This window comes from Sus scrofa, chromosome X (genome assembly GCF_054392235.1).
Source record: "Sus scrofa isolate SSC_HxYL_T2T_F1_AM1 chromosome X, Sscrofa_HxYL_maternal_Yorkshire_Landrace_v2.0, whole genome shotgun sequence".
NCBI classification, from domain to species: Eukaryota; Metazoa; Chordata; class Mammalia; order Artiodactyla; family Suidae; genus Sus; species Sus scrofa.
In genome coordinates, this window is record NC_139401.1 from 124,615,136 (window position 1) to 124,634,695 (window position 19,560).

Genomic DNA, 19,560 nt, shown 5'->3' on the forward strand with positions numbered 1-19,560 from the left:
GTTATAGCATAAGCTTAGTTCTTACCCTGGCACTTCTTCTTCTTACATTCTTTAATACTATCAGAAGAATCTCAGGGAAAAGGCTGATAAATATTAGAAGAACTATGGCCAGCCATGTGGATACAGAGGACAGCATTTGAGCAAATACGAAATACATTCTCTGTTGTTTGAGAAAAGGCCTAGAGTGGAAAGAAAATAGGTAATAGAAAATCAGTTTCTGTTATATGAAAAAGTGTAACTGAAACTCTCTTTTGTATTTAAAAGGAATCATCATTATGCACATTAATAAAAATAATTTTCTTTAGAATAATCCAAAAGTAATAAACAGATTTCATTTACAGAATGTCTGGAAAGAAAGGGAACGATAATTAAAGGGGAAAAAGACAATAAAATGCATTTGACTTGAAAACAAAACTAAGCGATCAACTTTAAAAGCTGCCAACTGGAGAATATTTACTGCATTAGAAAATGCTGAAGCTTCAGACATTCAAGAGAAATAATAATTAATTTTCATGCTAACAAACATTTTACTTCTATTAATATAAGGATGGATTTGTGCTCTACATTCAGAAATTTAAGACATTTTTATAGTAACTCTCCCCCAAAAACCCTTATGTAAATATAACAAGGACTGTAGAGCTTTTCTCTCTCAAAGGGGAGGAAGCTAGCACGCTCATCCACATATATATATATATATGTATTGAGTACTCAATATATATATATTGAGTACTACTAGTGTGTGCCAAGTAGGCACAGAGAGAGAAAACTGCTAATGGCACATGAAGCCTTGGAGTCCAGAAACCCCAGAGGACACCTCATTCTGCAGGGTTTAGACATCCACTGAACTTAGGTGGCCAACGAGATGTGTAGCCAGTGTCCCTTCCCTGCCTGGGCTGAACCAGAGAGCCTCACTAGACTATGGTTAAATGTTGTCTGAAGCTGACAGGGAGAAAGTGCAAAACGGCTGCTCAAGGTCAGGGCACATGTCAGACTGGCCTTGGGTTAGGAGCCTTAGGTAGCTAAGTGGTTGGTCCCATTTAGTAGATCAAAAATAAAACTCACTAAAGATAAACTGGTTTCTCATTTAAAAACTGATGTTTGTGTACTCTCATGTAACATGGTAAAATCAAGCTTGTGGCTCTACATATGTGAGGAGTGGACTGTGGAATACTTGTGGGCTAGAGTGTGAGCAGAAGAATAAGGTAGAGGAACTTACGAGGTCTGGGCTAAACAAGTTTTCCAGGGTTCCTGCCATACAGAAAAGTTTTCTACAAAGCTCTATCCTCATTATAACTAGGAAAATCACACGATTTTCTAGGCAGTTAACTGGGCCACAACAAGGGTCCAGTAGACAACTGACAGCTAGTCACTCAGTATTCCTTTGAACAGCGCACAAAATACTCTTTGATTAAAAGGTCCAATTTTTTTCTTTTAGACCTGAATGGCATTTATGGACTTTTGCAGGGGAGCAGTAAAAAACAAAAGATATTATTCCTGGATTGGGCTTAGGACTCAGAAATCATCATTCTCACTGCCCATCTCAAAAAAGGGATGTCACAATGGCTCAGGGTTGAACACATCCAGAGATACTAGCTGTAATCAGCATTCAGCTGAAGTTTTAGTTTCTAGTCAGATTTTGCTGGCTGCTTTATAATACAAATTTTATTTTGTTTTATTATTATTATTATTACTATTATTTTGCTTTTTAGGGCCACACCTGCAGTACACGTAAGTTCCCAGGCTAGGGGATGAATCGGAGCTACAGCTGCCAGCCTATGCACAGCCACAGCAACTCAGGATCCAAGCTGCATCTATGACACACACCACAGCTCACAGAAACGCTGGATCCCTGACCCACTGAGCGAGGCCAGGGATCAAACCTGCATCCTCATGGATACTAGATGGATTCGTTTCTGCTGCACCACAATGGGAACTTCCTATAATATAAATTTTATATTCATGTAGTAGTTCAACTCAGACAGGTCTGCTTAAGGACAGCACTATAGGCAATGAAATAAAACAGATTTAGTAACATTTTGTTTTTAGTAGACATCTCTAATGAACAGAAACAGGTGTGACAATATCTTAAATCATTTAAAGGATTCATTTTAATTAATAAGAGATAATACGGAAATAATGAGAAACTTGTTTAGTTCACTAGAAACATTTCATTCTTGTAGAAATTCTGCATAATTAGTTCAGATGCTGATTATACAGATTCCTAGACAGAATGATGGTACTGTAGGCAGGCCTACAATTGTGTATTACATTTGGTTAATAAACTTTGATTCATTTGTATATTATTAAAGAAAACAGAGACTTCCTTCAGCTTCATTGCGTCAATAATTACTCATGTAGGTGTCAAATAAATGTTGTAATTAAACTTTTTAGAACTGCTACTTCTCTAAGTGATTAGGCTTTTCATATATTTCTTTCTTTCTTTCTTTTTTGGCCATGCCTGTGGCATGTAGAAGTTCCTGGGCCAGAGATAGAATCCTTAGCACAGCAATGGCAATGCCAAGTTCTTAAAAGCTAGGCCACCTGGGAAGTCCCATATTTTTATTTCTTGAGGCTTTTATTTAAAAAAGCTTTCTAAAACAGTAAAAGTTTCTTCTAATTAAGCTGCAATGGACATAAACATGGTCCTCACATCTCTGTGATAACGTGGAATGTTTTGTATATATGATTTTGGTCAAATCAGTGAAAACACATATTCCTGGAATCTCACCCCATGGCTTACTCTAGCCCTGCACTCTGCTGCTGGCATCCTTGTCAGGGGAAGGCACTGATTAATAATAATAAAAAAAAAAGTGTAATATTTAAAAACAAAATACAGGCCTCTAAGAGCAAGGAAAGGAGATGAAAATCTAACTTATTTTCATTCCTTTTAACTCTCCCAATCATAGCTTATGTGTTCCTCACTGGACTCTAATCTCCTTGAGGCAGGGGTACAGTCTATTCATTTTTGTATCCCCCAGAGTGGCTCATACAAAATGGATTCTGAATAAACATCTACTGAACCAAGATGAACTGAATGAACTTTTTTTTTTTTGGTCTTTGTGTCTTTTTAGGGCCACATTCACGGCATATGGAGGTTCCCAGGCTAGGGGTCTAATCGGAGCTGTAGCCACCGGCCTACACCAGAGCCACAGCAATGTGGGATCCAAGCCATGTCTGCGACCTACACCACAGCTCACAGCAATGCCGGATCCTTAATCCACTGAGTGAGGCCAGGGATCGAACCTACGTCCTCATGGATGCTAGTCAGGTTCGTTAACCACTGAGCCATGACGGGAACTCCTGGATGAACTGAATGAACTTTTAAGTCCAAGCTGTAGTCTACCTTTACCTCGTCCAAAACAATGGGATGGTGATTTCAAGATATAACTCTGGAATTCCTATTGTGGCTCAGCAGTATGACTAGTATCTGTGAGGAGGCAGGTTCAATCCTTGGCCTTGCTCAGTGGGTTAAGGATCCAACACTTCTGTAAGCTGTGGCATAGGCCGCAGACACAGCTTGGATCTGGTGTGGCTGTGGTGTAGGCTGGCAGCTATAGCTTGACCCCCTAGCCTGGGAACTTCCACGTGCCGCAGGTGCGGCCCAAAAAAAGACATTAAAAAAAGATATAACCCTCTGAATATTAACTGATATATATTCTATGTCTTGAGCACATCTGTAGCAACAAGAATGAGAGTAATATACCATAAAAAGAAGAGGGTCTACATGGATAATAATATATCTACTGGCCACTATACATGTACTGACTTCACAGGATGAGTATTTCCACTGGAAATCATCTGGAAGGTCATGCTAAAAATTAGTTTCACTTCACAGAGAGATGTTTACACACCTTAAAGTTGAAAGGTTTGGACAGAGGCTACCAGAAGGGAGGTCTTTTAAGCAACTTGTTCACTCTATATACTTGCATTTGAAATACCACCTGAAATTAGTAGCATTATTAGCTAGAAGTACCTTCCAGACCATTAATATTGAAGACTTGCCATCTCCTATAATCCAAACTTTAACAGTATAATTAATGTTTGCACATACAATGCACATACATATAGCTTGTTACTTACATATTATACATGTACAATTGCTTACCATATAATTCCTCCCCAGAAGAATGAGAAAAACACATAAAAGGCTAAAGAACCCCAAATCACAAAGTGGTTTATCCATGTCCAGAAACGAGTATCCAAGGCGAGCTGGAAAGGTAACACAAGAGGTTTCATAATAGGTCCAAACTGTAACAGGTATCCTATGGTATTTGATAACTTACATACAATATGATACCTGTAGGAGGATTCGGCCAGGGCCGGGCAACCGGAACAGAGTGGAACTAGAAGAACTGAACCCAGACTTTTCAGAGTTGTCCCTAAGGCATTCAGACTCTAGATACAGGCATGGAGGTGAGGTCAAGGAAGTATGTGGTTGCAGATGCCTCGCTACTAAAGGAAGGGTGAGGAATGAGGAAACAGTAATATCAAGGAGGCTGGAGCCCCAAGTCCTCAAGTGCTTGCAGTCAAGGAGCAAAAGGAGAAGGCCTAGCTGGTAGAAGCAGTTATACTGAAAAGCAGGAGAGGGAGAGAGTAGCTAGGAAGAGGAGACAAACTATACAAAGGAGTTGTGAGACCTCAAACACAACACACATGGAGGTTACTAGATGCAAAGACTACTAGCTCTCCAAATCAGGCATCATGGAGCCATAGATCATCAGTCCTATGTAGTGTGCCTTTCAACTGTAAAACCCTTATCTATTCCATTAAATTAATAACATTTTCCAGTTGCTATAGATTTTAATCCCTTCATGTTTCTTCCAGGGCTGGCTGATTCTTCAGATTATGGCACCTGGGATTTTCAAATGCAATCCAAAAACAAAAAGCATGGTCTGATCTGTTTGCTTAAAATTTCTGGGCCACACGGCCTACCATCTGGGACATTTACTTCTTCGAGAGGAGGTGGTGTCTCAGTTTTGTTACTTGCTGTGACACCCTTCTCCTCAACGCTCTGCTAATAGTTGCTCATTCATAAACAGGATATTGATAACATTGTTAAGGTAGCCCACTCTTGCACTCTTACTAGTCCTCTGCTAGGGAAAATGCCAAAACACTACCTACGCAAAGAAGACGGAGTGGATGGCTTTTGAGGGACAGGTGAAAGATGCTGCAGTAAGGCCAACTTTAACTACAAAGGGCACTTGGAGGCCCTGGGGCCAAATGCAAGGGCAGGGGTAAAAAGAGGGGGAGGATTCCATTTCAAATCGTGATCCTGTGAAACGTAATAGTAAGCATCTATTGTACTGAGCATGATCTATGTGCCAGACACCATTCTGACTGCTTTATATGTATTCATTAATTGGCTTCTCACACACAAAAAAACCCTAAGAGAGGTTGGTAGTACTTTTACCTCCATTTACAGAAGAGGAAATGGAGGTACAGAGAAACGAGGTCACTTGCCCAAGGACACCCAGAGAGTAAGTGGCTAAACTGAGATGAACTGTAACATTTTCTTTTGCAATCCTAAAATATAACTGAAATACTAGATGAATAATGCAAACATGTTAGTTCTATTCAGTATGAGAAGTGAACCAGGGATAAAAATTCAGAGGGGAAATGATTAGAGGTCTTTTGTCAATTATACTTTGAATTCTCGTTCTCATTACTGGGCATACTGGAATTCATTTAAACATACTCATTCTTGGACCCCATGTGAGGTGTTTATTACTTGTATAATCAAAATAATTTGATTATACCTTCAAGGGAGTCTCAACTCATGAGCCTCAAGGGTAGTATTCAATACAGAGCATTATTATATGGCTTCACATTAATGCCGATGATTTTGCCAAAACTGCCCTTATGTTACTGCTGTAGAGTCTTATGAATCTAATCACTATATGGGTAAATTTCAGTGATGAATATATTATAGAAAACATCATCACTACCAAGCTCTTTGGCACACATATCTTACTCACAAACACCTATATTCCTTAAGTCTTAAGTACCCAAACTGTTGTAAGGACTGGCATTCTTAAAGAGATATATAAACAGATATATATATATATATAATATATATATGTTATATATAGACGGATACATGACTTTAAAAAATATTCATGTACTTAACATGGAAACACACACATACTCACAGCCTGTTTATACACCACTTATCATCAATGTCTCAAAACAGCAGGAAAGAGGAACAGTTTTCCAACATAAGTATGGTGTATAAGTTAAAAAAAAGAGAGAATACACAATATATTGGAAAAAATGGATCACAAATAGTATACAAATGTCCAAATCTCTAATATCACACATAATTTTAGTAAGCATTCAGACTTGAATAACAATTCACAATAAAAATCAAGATTAGAAGAAAAAAGACATATTAGTATAAGACCAGAAAGTATTACAAAAATTAAAATTAAACATATTTGAATAAATAAAAATCTAACCTTCAGAGTTACAGTGAATACTAAGACTGTAAAAACAATGGTTCCAAAAGTCCAGTTCCCATATACCTGAAAAATATCCAACAATTACATGTACCATGAATACACAGCCTGTTAAAAATAATAGAAATACAAGTTTAACCTTGTGTGTAACTGACAGAGATTTTTGTATAAATTGTTTAGGGAAATATCTGCTCAAAAGATCAGGCCAAAATGCTGGGTCTTACTGTGACCCTAAATTCTCTTGGATAGGTACACCACATATGTGGTTGGTAGAGTTTATTTTCATGATTCCATGCAGCATAAAACAGGGAACATACTGGTGTGATATAGGCAGAAAAAAACCCTATTCCATTAACAGTAATATTCATCAAAATAACTCATTTGGATGACTCATGTCTCTAAAGAGTTTGATATGGGCTTACCCTACAATACAGATCTAAAGATGTCAAATAAGGATGAACTTGCAGACAAATGGACTCACATTTTAAAAATAGAGTACATGATGACAGAGGGTAACTAGACTTATTGTGATTATTCAATAATACAAACATCGCATCATTATGTTATATACCTGAAACTAATGCGTTATGTCAATTATACCTCAATAAAAAAAAATAAAATAGAGCCTGACTTTTTGGCTGTAAATATACAGAGCCTAACTTTTTGGCTGTTGTCAGCATGTGCACATCAAAGAAAAGCAGATACCATGTATAAATCCAAACGATGGCAATGAATGGCACATATGCTTACCAAACGCTGTCAAGATCTGAATGCATAACATTAAAACAGAAAATGAAATGTAAAAGGTTTTTTAAAAATAAAAACAAAAAATTAAGGTTAATAGCAAAAAAAAAGGACTTGATCAAATCATACATGGTGTTATGTTTAATTGCTAATAGTAGTTCTTATACTTATAGCCAACATATACAATAAAATCTAATTAACTTGGACTTCAAGAACTCAAAATGAGTGATGAATTGGACACAGGCTGAGTTGAGGCTCCCCATGCACCACCAGTAGAGTTTGCTGAGCAAATGAACCATGTCAACAGGACTGCAGGAGAGTACAGTAAGCTGTCTACAATTTATGTGCCAAATAAATATAAAATAAAAAGTAGGAAGTTACAGCATCAGTCATAAAGCTGAAAGGACCTGAGAAATCATAAAATCTAATCTCTTCTTACTGTTGGGCAAAGTTGACTTGGAAAACTGAAGTGACTGGCCCAAGGACATGCAGAGATTTAGCAGGCATTCTCCCTGGCAAATGCTACATGTGCTTAACTACTAGACGTGGCTTTCCTTAACAGTTACTCAGTGAGTAATAATTTTAATGGATTCATACTAAACCAGTTTCTGTTAGTCCAAATTAAAGAAGTTTTAGGTATAGTACCTAATTTTAAAGTATTATTCAGATTCACTGAGCCTATCACTTCCCTAACGGATGTTGATTGTCTAGGTTTTAGACACAGTCATTGTACTCAGTAAAGTCTTTTTTAACTTTAGCTTTGTTTTACATTATGATTATAAAGAAGGAGTGACCATTAAAAGGGAAGCCCAGAAAAAGCAAAGAACCTAGTGAAAGCAGCATGCAGGGTGGTGGCTTTGACTTTCCACTGGGTGGCTGCGGGACGACCTCACCCTATCAGCAATCCTCTCCTAGAGCACAGCTAGGGCAAAACCACCCCAATGCAGGTGCTGACCTGTGGAGTCACTTGCTGGGAGCGCAATGGCAGGATCAGTGAAGTCTTTCTGGAAAACACTATGCTCCCATGTGTAAAGGAAGGAGGAAGAGAAGGGAATTACCTCTCTACATATTGAGCAAATACTGCAAACATATGGCAGCTCTGCCCTTCAACTCTAAGCATGGAAGGCCACTACGAATAAGAACTGAGTGGAGTCAGACTTTGCTTTTAAAACAGGAAAAGCCTTGCTCACATCAAAGTATGGGGGTCCAAAGGCTGAAGTCCCAAGAACTCTGTTTATTTAGCAAAAATTACAGCCAAGTTAAACTTCCAGACGTTTGCATATAAGGTCTCTAGTTAGCTAGGCATGCAGGAAGTGATTTCTTACTTCAACACCTCTGTTCTAACGAATGTGTCAGAACTAAATACTATACCTTTAGAAAAATAGTTTGTAACATGATTACAGCTAGAGTACGTGTATGATAGATCCAGTACCTACAGGAAAAAAGTTAAGTCATGCTTATAATACCAAAAGATGTAATGATACTTCTTTTACCTTTGCATTTTCTTCTAAAGATGAAGTCTGAAAAAGAAAATAAGTCCCAAAGAAGAACACTGTTCCTTCGAATGCAGCCAGAAATGTCCAATATAAGAAGGGGCCCAACTGTAGCATGGCATTGCCAGAAATTTTCCTATTGAGAAATGGGAAAACAAATAGGTTAATGGATCTCTGTAGGCTGTTTATTAAAAGATAAAGTGAAATGCCAAAGGTGCACACATGGTTTGACCCTGTTAAAATGAACGGAGTTACCCCTGAGGGACTGGTAGGCTCTTGGTAAAAGTCTGCAGCTTTGTCTTTGTGCAGTCACCTCCTGTCTGAGGTGTTGGAGCAAACTGTCAAAGTGCTTCTAAGATTCTGGCCACTGACAATAGTAACGCCATCAATGATAATTAGCTCTCATTTATTGAGTACTTATGATATGGTAATAAAAGCGGGTTAGAGTTTTATATTGTCCATTTTTATTCACACGAGACAGGTATTCGTGCCACTCCCATTTATAAATAATGAGCCTCAAAAAGGTATACCACAATGATTCCCAAACTTTGATGTACAGTGGAACCATCGATTTTTTACAACATTGATACCTGGCTCCCACCCTCACTTTGATTTAACTGGCATGAAGTGTAACCTGGGCACCAGAACAATTTAAAAACTGCCCAGGTAATTCTAATGCACAGTAAAATTTGGGAACCACTATTACAGCAGTACACCAGAGCTCACTCAGTAAGGGACAGAGGTAGGATATGATCCTAGATTGAGGTGACTTTCAATCATATGCTCTCAACTAAGCTACCATGGCTTTCCAACTATACTTGTTAAAATATTTATTTTTTTATTTTTAGGGCTGCACCTGTGGCATATGGAAGTTCCCAGGCTAGGGGCAGGAGCCGCTGACCTATGCCACAGCCACAGCAAGGGATCTGAGCTGCATCTGTGATCTACACTACAGCTCACAGCAACGCCGGATCCTTAACCCATTGAGTGAGGGCAGGGATTGAACCCACATCCTCATGGATACTAGCGGGTTTGTTACCTCTGAACCACAATGGGAACGCCTTAAAATACTTCTTTTAATCAAGATTTCTTCCTGTGAGATTAACCTTTCTTAGGCCTTGGGGGCCCTTCATAAATACATATATTTGTCTTTTTAAAGCTGTACCCGCAACATTTGGAGGTTCCTAGGATAGAAGGTGAATTGGAGCTGCAGCCGCTGGCCTAAACCACAGCCACAGCAAAGCCAGATATGAGTCGCATCTGTAACCTACACCACAGACCATGGCAACACTGGATCCTTAACCCACTGAGCAGGGCCAGGGATGGAACCTGAATCTTCATGGATACTAGTCAGATTCATTTCTGATGAGCCACGACGGGAACTCCTGTATTTTTCAAATTAAGTCAAATAACATGTCTGAAGTTGTATAGCCATGCTTTGATAAAGGGCAGGTGGACAGACCAAAAGTTTAAAACCTGTCAAAAATAGTAGTCTTCTGGGTACAAGTCGGAATGTTGAAGAAGGTTATCAATTCTAATGAAGCAGAGCTGCAGAAAGAAGATGGGTTTGTGCATGGAATTCTTCTAGGTACTCTTTCAAATTCTTCTTAACATTTCTCAAAAAGTATCTAGGAGTTCCCTGGTGGCCTAGTGGTTAAGGATTTGGCATTGTCACTGCTGTGGTTCAGATTGGAATCCTGACCTAAGACTTCCACATGCCCTGGGGTAAGAAAAAAAGAGAATTTAAATAGCACACCTTCCACTTATACTATCAAGAATGACACTGGGCTGTAGTGAATAAGAAAGAATTTTTTTTGGGGGGGGGGGGTCTTTTTGCTATTTCTTTGGGCCGCTCCCGCGGCATATGGAGGTTCCCAGGCTAGGGGTCTAATCGGAGCTGTAGCCACTAGCCTACGCCAGAGCCACAACACAGGATCCGAGCCGCGTCTGCAACCTACACCACAGCTCACGGCAACGCCGGATCGTTAACCCACTGAGCAAGGGCAGGGACCGAACCCGCAACCTCATGGTTCCTAGTCGGATTCGTTAAGCACTGTGCCACGACGGGAACTCCCAGAAAGAATTTTAATGTAAATACAGCTGATCCTCCTTCAGTAGGTATGGACTGCTGTGGGACTTCCTAAAAAATAGCATTTAAGCAACTTTTGCCTATTAGGACTTCAAGGTGTATGCCAAACTCAGAAATGTAGGGGTATATGTAGAGCGATACGCTGCTGTTTACCCTAGAATAAATGCAGGGGGGAAAAAGTAGCTGTTTCCCAGAAACAAGCCCTCCCCATAGCCAATAAATTCTGTTCCCAGGGCAACTGGGAGCCATAGGGAAGGCACCTCCCTTAAAGATACTTGCAAGGAGGGCCCAGCAACTGCCAGCCAATGAGGCTTTTGAGAGTCATTGACTTGGGCAGAGGTGGAAGCTGTTCCTGTCTTTCTGGCTTAGTCGCTGGATTTACACTACATACTGTGGGAAGAAAGGGGCGCCATGGTATGTTGAACTATAGCTGAGGCTTTCTAGCTGCATTCAGATGAATGACGAGCCTGTTGTAAACTCAGCCAATGTGAGGGAACACGCAAAAGAGAATGAAGATGGGGGAGTGGATGAGCAGCAGCACAGGCCTGAGCACTGCCATATGATGGGAGACAGCAGGTGTACTAGGACTGTTTTCCTTTTAAAGTTTCAGAAGACACAAACGATGCCTCTACCCTATAGAAACGAACTACAGTTCACTTTTCAAATTTCTCTTTAAAAAATAGGCAAAGATCCATTTATGTCATGTTTCAGTCAAAACTTTTGGTAAATGCCTGAGCCACTATGTCCCTGAAGGTGATATCTACAATATGCTACACAATGCCACAGGTAGTGTTAGGTGGTACAAATGTAGAGAGAGCTACACATGAAGACTGGGGCTTGATGTTTAAAAAGGAATGCTCAGAGTAACAGAGTAATCTACAACAGAGACAGGCTGAGAGCAGTGTCTCATCAGCCTGGATGAGCAGGCAGGCAGGAAGCTGCATCTGGGGACTGGGTGACAGGTACGCCATGGCTTTCATTTCTCCATCAGATGTGGCTCTATGCAAAATCATGTGGTAAACTAAAACTCCGTGTATACCCTTATAATCATTTGTATTCAACAGCTTGCTGCAAGTGTCAATCTTTTTTTTTTTCTTTTTTTTACAGCTGCACCTATGGCATATGGAAGTTCCTGGGCTAGGGGTCGAATCAGAGCTGTAGCTGCCTGCCTACACCACAGCCATAACACTGGATTCCAGCTGCATCTGCGACCTACACTGCAGCTTGAGGTAATGCTGGATCCTTAACCCACCGATCGAGGCCAGGGATCAAACCCACATCTTCACAGAGACAATGTTGGGTTCTTAACCCGCTGAGCCACAACAGGAACTCCAGTTTCAACATTCTTAATGTATCAAAGTGTTCAGCCCAGCCCTGAAGTTATGTTAAGGGTGTTAGAATAATAAGATTAAAAGCTACCATCTACTGAAAATTTACCATGTGCCAGGCACCATTTTAAGTTCTCTTGCATATAGTCACTCATTTAATCCTCACAGAAACAGTGTAATTAGATATATTATTACTAAAGACAAAACTGAGGCACGTCTCAGTCAAGTAATCTGAGCAAGGCCATGTCATAAGTGGCAGAGCTGGGATCAGAGCGCAGGTGATTAAGCTTGAACTCTCGGTGGGACTGAATAGGAGGGATTCTGCTCAGTGCCTCCAAACCCCACTTCACCCAGAGGAGCTGTTACCAGGATTCACTTGAGTTGCTGTCTGAATATAGAATATTGCTGCTCAGTATTGGAAAACCACCAGCCCGTGGAAAAGAGCAGAGGCTGGTCATCAGGAGGACTGAAATCTGATCTTGCTCTGGCCTTGCATCATACCATGAGTTCTTAGGCAAGTCATTTCTGGGCCCTGGGTCCTCCTTTTACAAAAAGACTGGGTAGGGCAGGAATTCCCGTTGTGGCTCAGTGGGTTAAGGACCTGATGCTGTCTCTGTGAGGTCAAAAATGCGGCTTGGATCTGGCATTGCTGTGGCTGTGGTGTAGGCTGGCAGCTGAAGCTCCTATTCAACCCCTAGTCTGAGAACTTCATACCACAGGTGCAGCCCTAAAAAGAGAAGAAAAAAAAAAGAGCCTGTGGAAACTGAAGCTCTGAAAGATTTCTATCAAGGTTATTATGATTCCCCTCTTGATCTAACTCCCTTTGAAAGAAATTTAGGGAAAAGTACAAGTTAATGAGATGAGGAGGCAATCAGCAAACTCTAGAATCGGGGAAACTCTTGTCAGATAAATGGTCCAATTTCATTAACAAATAAATTGCCAAGTTAACCGACAGATTAAGAGAGACTCAAGAAGCATATTGACCAACTACAATGTATGGGCCTTATATACTGTTTCTTTCTTTCTTTCTTTTTTTGTCTTTTTACCATTTCTTGGGCTGCTCTCGAGGCATATGGAGGTTCCCAGGCTAGGGGTCTAATTGGAGCTGCAGCCGCCGGCCTATGCCACAGCAACACGGGATCCAAGCCGAGTCTGCGAGCTACACCACAGCTCGTGGCAACGCTGGATCGTTAACCCACTGAGCAAGGGCAGGGATCGAACCCACAACCTCATGGTTCCTAGTCGGATTCGTTAACCGCTGCACTATGATGGGAACTCCCTTATATACTGTTTCAAACAAGCATTCTTTAAAAAGAAATGAGTTAAGGAGTTCCCTGGAGGGCTATCGCGTTAATGATCCTGCATTGTCAGTGCTGTGGCCTGGGTTGGATCTCTGGCCTGGGAACTTTGGTGTACCACAGGAATGGCCACACACACACACAGTAAAGAAAATGAAGAAATGAGTCAACTGGAAAAATTTCTGCATTGACTGCATATTTGATGATATTGTAGATTTGTTAAATTTTTCAGTATGATAGGGTACTTTTATTTTTAAAAGTTCTTATCTCTAAGAGATATGTGCTAAAATAACTATTTTTTTTTTGTCTTTGTTGTTGTTGTTGCTGTTGTTGCTATTTCTTGGGCCGCTCCCGCGGCATATGGAGGTTCCCAGGCTAGGGGTTGAATCAGAGCTGTAGCCACCGGCCTACGCCAGAGCCACAGCAACGCAGGATCCGAGCCGCGTCTGCAACCTACACCACAGCTCATGGCAACGCCGGATCGTTAACCCACTGAGCAAGGGCAGGGACCGAACCCGCAACCTCATGGTTCTGAGTCGGATTCGTTAACCACTGTGCCACGACGGAAACTCCTAAAATAACTATTTTACATGTTTGATATTTGCTTCAAAATAAGTCCTTGATAAAGAAGATAGGGTTATTAATGAAGCAAGACTGGCCCTGAATTGATAACTGCTGAAGCTGAGTGGTGAGGACAGGGAAAAAGTTCACTATATTAATAGTATTTTTGCTATTTCTGTGCATATTTTAAATTTTTCATAATACCTTTAAAATGATAACAGATTTTATAAATCTGGTCAGGTCCAACAACTCCTAAATTTGAGTTTTATAAGTCATAGTGGTTAAAGACATTCCTTTTTTTTTTTTTTTTTTTTTTTTTTTTTAATAATGGCTGCACCAGCAGCATGTGGAGGGACTGACTCTGAGCTGCAGCTGCAGCAGCGCTGAAGCTTTTAACCCACCCTGCCAGGCTGGGGAACAAACCTGCACCTCTGCAGTGACCCAAGACACTGCAGTAGGATCCTTGAGCTGCTGCATCACAGTGGGAACTCCAAGACATCTTTTTATTTCTGTACCTACATTTCACACAAATGAACTGCATCCAAGTCTCTCTATTGCATTTGTTTTCCACTATTTAGCAATGCTTACAATCTACTGTAAATTAACATCTTTATCCTTTTAGCTGTAGGCTTAACTTATAAAAATCCAATTTAATCATGGGTTAAACAACTGGGGCTAGTGCCAAGTCACCCATCCGTGGAGAAAAGCATCTATTTCCAACTAACACAAAATGAATATAATGGCTTGATGAGTTGATTGTTTTCTTCAACAATGCCATTTTAAGAATGGGGCTAACAAAGCAGGGAGGCTATGTTTCAGGCACAGTTTACGAGAGAAAGCCTAACAGAATATCATCAGTTTAATCTATTATAGGTAGGAATCAATATTCTCAACTACCGAAGATCTTTATGTGGCCTTTTTTTGGGGGGTGGGAGGGTCGGGTAGGTAAAATATTGTGTCTTCATGTAAGATTCCAGGACTCTATGACAATGTAGGCCAAGTTTTAGGAATTGTTGATTCTGAACTAAATAATTCACATGTACTCAAGTACAGGACATGCACTTAGGAAATATGTCATTTTCTAGTTGGATGATCTGGTTTAAATAGCTAAAAATTCAGAACAGAACCTGGTGATCAAATCAGGAGGGAAGTTCTCTGTGTCTTTCCTACCTGCAGATCAAATGAAATCCACAACTTTGAAAGTCTGAGCAGGTTTTACCTTACATATGTTCAACTTACATATACAATCGGGGATCTGAGGTCAGAGTGTCAATGTTGATGTGCTGTTCCAACAGACTGTAGGCCAGGATGGGCAAGGATGTGAAGCAGATATTGTACATTGTAAGGTAAGCGGCATCATACAGTGGCTGTAATGACAAACAGAAGAGAAATACATGTACTCGAATAATCAGCTGCAAGAGGTTATTTCAATGTTTAGAAAAATCACAAACTAAAATAAGACAGTTTCCTTTCACACTTCTTGTGATAGCAAAGGAAGTTTTCTAAGTAAGGTCATTCAAATGGATGACTATAGAAAAGAAACTAACACTGTAATGCATCATAGTAATATACTCTTCCTTTTAAAATAGGATCTTATTTAGAATATTTACATGCTATCAGCTCTATTTATCCCCCCCCCCACTTTTTAAAAAAATTTCAGGGCCATACCCACAGCATGTGGAAGTTCCCAGGTCAGGCATCAAGCCCGTGTCACAGCTGTAGCCCCAGCCACAGCAGTGGCAATACTAGATCCTTAACCAGCTGAGCCATGACGGGAACTCCCTCAGGAAAACTTCCAAAATGAGTGATTCTCTTCCTACCTCACTAGCCTTTCTTTCTCATTCTCCTCCTCTCTGCAATCCTTCTGTTGGAATATTCCAGACTTGGTGTTTTGAACTTTATTTATACTCACTCTCTAGGTGATCTCATTCAGTTCTGTGGTTTTAATACAATCCATGCACTGAAAATTCCCAAATATACCCACCTAGTTCAAACCTGTCCCCATATACGCAACTGCCCACTTGCTATCTCCCCTTGGGTGTCAAACATATTTCAAACTTATGTCCAGGACTGATTTTGTGACCTGCTCCCATCTCAAACCTGCCACTCCCGAAGCCTTCCTCATCTCAGGAAAGGGTAATATTTTTTTTTTTTTTTTTTTTTTTTTTTGTCTTTTTGCTATTTCTTTGGGCCGCTCCCGCAGCATATGGAGGTTCCAAGGCTAGGGGTCGAATTGGAGCTGTAGCCACTGGCCTACACCAGAGCCACAGCAACGCAGGATCCGAGCCGTGTCTGCAACCTACACCACAGCTCACGGCAACCCCGGATCGTTAACCCACTGAGCAAGGGCAGGGACCGAACCCGCAACCTCATGGTTCCTAGTCGGATTCGTTAACCACTGCACCACGACGGGAACTCCCAGGAAAGGGTAATATTTTTAAAGCCGATCAATTGGAGCCGAAATTGTGGATTCATCCATGATTCCTCTCTTTTTCACAACCCACATCCAATCTATTAAGAAGTGTTTTGGCTCTGCTTTCAAATATATTCAGAACATCACCTCTCAGCACCTCCACTGTGACTACCCTACAAGCGTTTAATTGGTCTCCCTGTTTCTTCCTTTAACCTGCAGTCTATTCTCAACACAATGGTCCAAGTAGCTCTAATAGAAACTAAGTCAAATCAAATCACTGTTTTGTTCAAACTCTCCAGGGGATTCACCTCTGAAAGTTAAAAAGTCTGTACAGTGGTGGGGCTATAAAGTCCCACTTGATCTGGCTTCTCTGACCTGTGTCACCTTTTCAGTGAGACCAACCTTGGTTTAACTTGTCACTTCCTCTCTCTTGAACACGTTCTCCCAATCCTGTTTTTCCCAAAACCCTCTCATCAGCTTTTAACTAACATTATAAATTTATTATGTTTACTGTCACTCTCTTCACACTAGAATTCAAGCTCTATGTGGTCAGGGATTTTTATTTACTTATTCTACTGCTGTAGCTTGAGAAAAAAACAAAGCAGTCCCTGACATTCAGAAGCTGGCCTGGCACTCACAGCAAGGCGCTCATGTTCTGTTGAACACGAACAATTTCACAGAAGAGCAATGTCCAACAAGGCCACTCTGTGCTGACGATGATGGAAGGAGACAAAAACACACCACTCCATAATCACATCTGAACACAGACAGAATATACATATCGTCCAAATAACAATAATGACATCTATATTCTGGCCAGGATGGGTGAACCATTGCTTCTTGACCACTGACATGTTGGCTTCCCAGGTAAGAATGACTAAAATGCCCAGTCATAAAATGACCCCTACTGGTTAACAGCACCCAGTAAAGCACTGTTCCTTTAAATCCCTTCTCCAAATGACCCGACCCAAGCCCAAATTTTTCAATACTCTCTTCCTAAGAGGCCCCACTGTTCCTCATGGTGTACATTTTTTCTTGTTGCATCGAGTAATAAACCTAATTTGATCAACTACAAGTGTTTTCCTGGCTTTGGCAATCAAGAATACCTAGAACAGAGCCATGCAGAAAACATTCAATAAATACTGGATGAATGAATGAGTAGAGACTGGAAACTAGAAAATATTTGTAAAGGACTGATCTGATATTAGAAACATTCCTTTATTTAAAAAAATTGAATTTTTAAAAAAATAAACCTTGTTTTGATGAAAATACTGAGTTCAGTATTTTTCTACAAAGTTTCCACAAACATCTATTTTCTACATGTTGTCATACAATCAGTATATGTAACCTAAATAATATCCCATATTCACATGTATTCTTCACATATATAAAATACTTTTTGATTAGTAAAATGCATTTAAATGTGACATAAATTAACACAGTTATGCATTTTTCAGTCAATGGCTCGAATGATGCAATTACTATCACAATGGGGGTGGACTCAAAAAGGCTGAGAACAACTTAAATAGAGCATTAGTTCATTCATTAGTTGACTTCAAAAATATTTGCTGAGTGTTTACTAAGTGACAAATACTGGGGACAGAAAAGGTTCATGCCCTGTCTGCCAAGGAATTCAAGTTCTAGAAGGGGAGGCAGAGTGATGAGCTCCTTGTAAGGAGCTGGGGAAACCCAGAGGAAGGGACCACAGCTCTGGCCTGTAGGAGGGACAAAAGCAAGACATAATGCATGCAACTTTCTCAGAAGTTCAGAATTGTGCTCCATGCAGGACATGGAGGTACTTGGCACATACAGAGCTTTAAGGTCAGCAAAATATTTTACTGAATTAAAAAGGACTCCCTACAAAAGGTGTTATAGTCGTTTTAATTCTCAAGGGAGAAGACTAGTCTGTTGGCACACAACACTACATTTTCAATGGAAACTATCCATTTACGTTAATGAGAAAATTGAAAAAAATAACTCAGATTGACTGGTGTGTAATTTAGTCTTAAATTTCATTCAAACAAAAGAAGCATCAATCTACTTTTGTTCCACTATGGTACTTTGAGGGTACATGAGAGATAATTGTAATTCTCAAGATGCATAATTAGAGGAGACAGAGAAGTCCTCAAAACAAACAACAGGTTTAGCTGACAACACTGTTTTTTGTTAAACCTGTTATAAATGCTATCTTTTCATGAAGAAAAAAAGACCACTAGTATCCTAGCTTTGCTAAAGAAAAGAACTGCTTTTTTGCTTAAAGAATCTGAATCCTGGTCCATTTCTATATCCGGATCATGGCTCACTCTCCAAGTTTCAGGATTGTAGAGAACACCTAAAGTAGATCTGAACTGAAAAAGGCTTGTTACCTATATGTATTCCACAGATATTTGCAATAAAGGTCTCTACATTCAGCACCAGCCTAAGGCCAAAGTAAAAAATAAAGATATGGGAAGTTCCCGTTGTGTCACGGTGGAAACGAATCTAACTAGTATTCGGGTTCGATCCCTGGCCTCGCTCATTGAGTTAAGGATTCAGCATTGCAGTGAGCTGTGGTGTAGGTCGCAGACTTGGCTTGGATCTGGCATGGCTGTAGCTGTGACTGGCAGCTGTAGCTCTGATTCGACCCCTAGCCTGGGAACTTCCATTGGGCCCTAAAAATAAAATAAAAAAAAAGGGGGGGAGGAGATGTATATTTCATCAGTACCCCCAGAGACCTTCCTTTTACCTTTCTAACATGTCTGCATAGCTCCTTCCCTCTTCTCCTCCAGATCTCTGCCCAAACGTCACCTCATTAGACAGAATTTTCCAGATCAGCTTGTCTAAACAGCAGCTCTCCTCCACAGTCACATTCCATCCACTTATTATACATTTTTCCCTCTTCAGAGCACAGATTAGTACACAACATAATATATCTGTATGATTGTTGTCTGTCTCTCCCCCATCACTACTGTACCACAAGCTCCATGGGGTAAGAGTTTGGATCACTGTTACATCCTCAGCACTTAGCCTCACACGCTGTAGGCACTCGAGATGTGTTTGTTAAATGAACATACCAGTTGAGCAACTGAAAAGGCAAACATCAACTCCTAAGGGAACCTAAGGAGAGATCTGACAGCTTAGGGTTTTATAAGGAATAAGGCTTTTTTTTTTTTAAAAGAGCTGTACCTGCGGCATATGGA

At 40.3% G+C, this 19,560-nt stretch overlaps 1 protein-coding gene across 37 annotated transcripts in view; it reads right to left on the reverse strand.

Annotated features, from left to right (window-relative positions):
- The window catches only part of ATP11C (ATPase phospholipid transporting 11C), a 180,488-nt gene that overhangs the window by 11,888 nt on the left and 149,040 nt on the right, over positions 1-19,560 (reverse strand). For all 37 annotated transcript variants that reach the window (XR_014835874.1, XR_014835873.1, XR_014835870.1 and 34 more), the window contains 5 exons: positions 15,208-15,335; positions 8,693-8,828; positions 6,456-6,521; positions 4,106-4,209; positions 26-179 (listed from right to left, as the gene is read on the reverse strand). Coding sequence is in view for 31 of the 37 variants with exons in the window: in XM_085008905.1 (XP_084865031.1) it covers positions 26-179; positions 4,106-4,209; positions 6,456-6,521; positions 8,693-8,828; positions 15,208-15,335 (588 nt within the window). In the remaining 6 variants the exon portion in view is untranslated. The remainder of the gene's footprint in view (positions 1-25; positions 180-4,105; positions 4,210-6,455; positions 6,522-8,692; positions 8,829-15,207; positions 15,336-19,560) is intronic.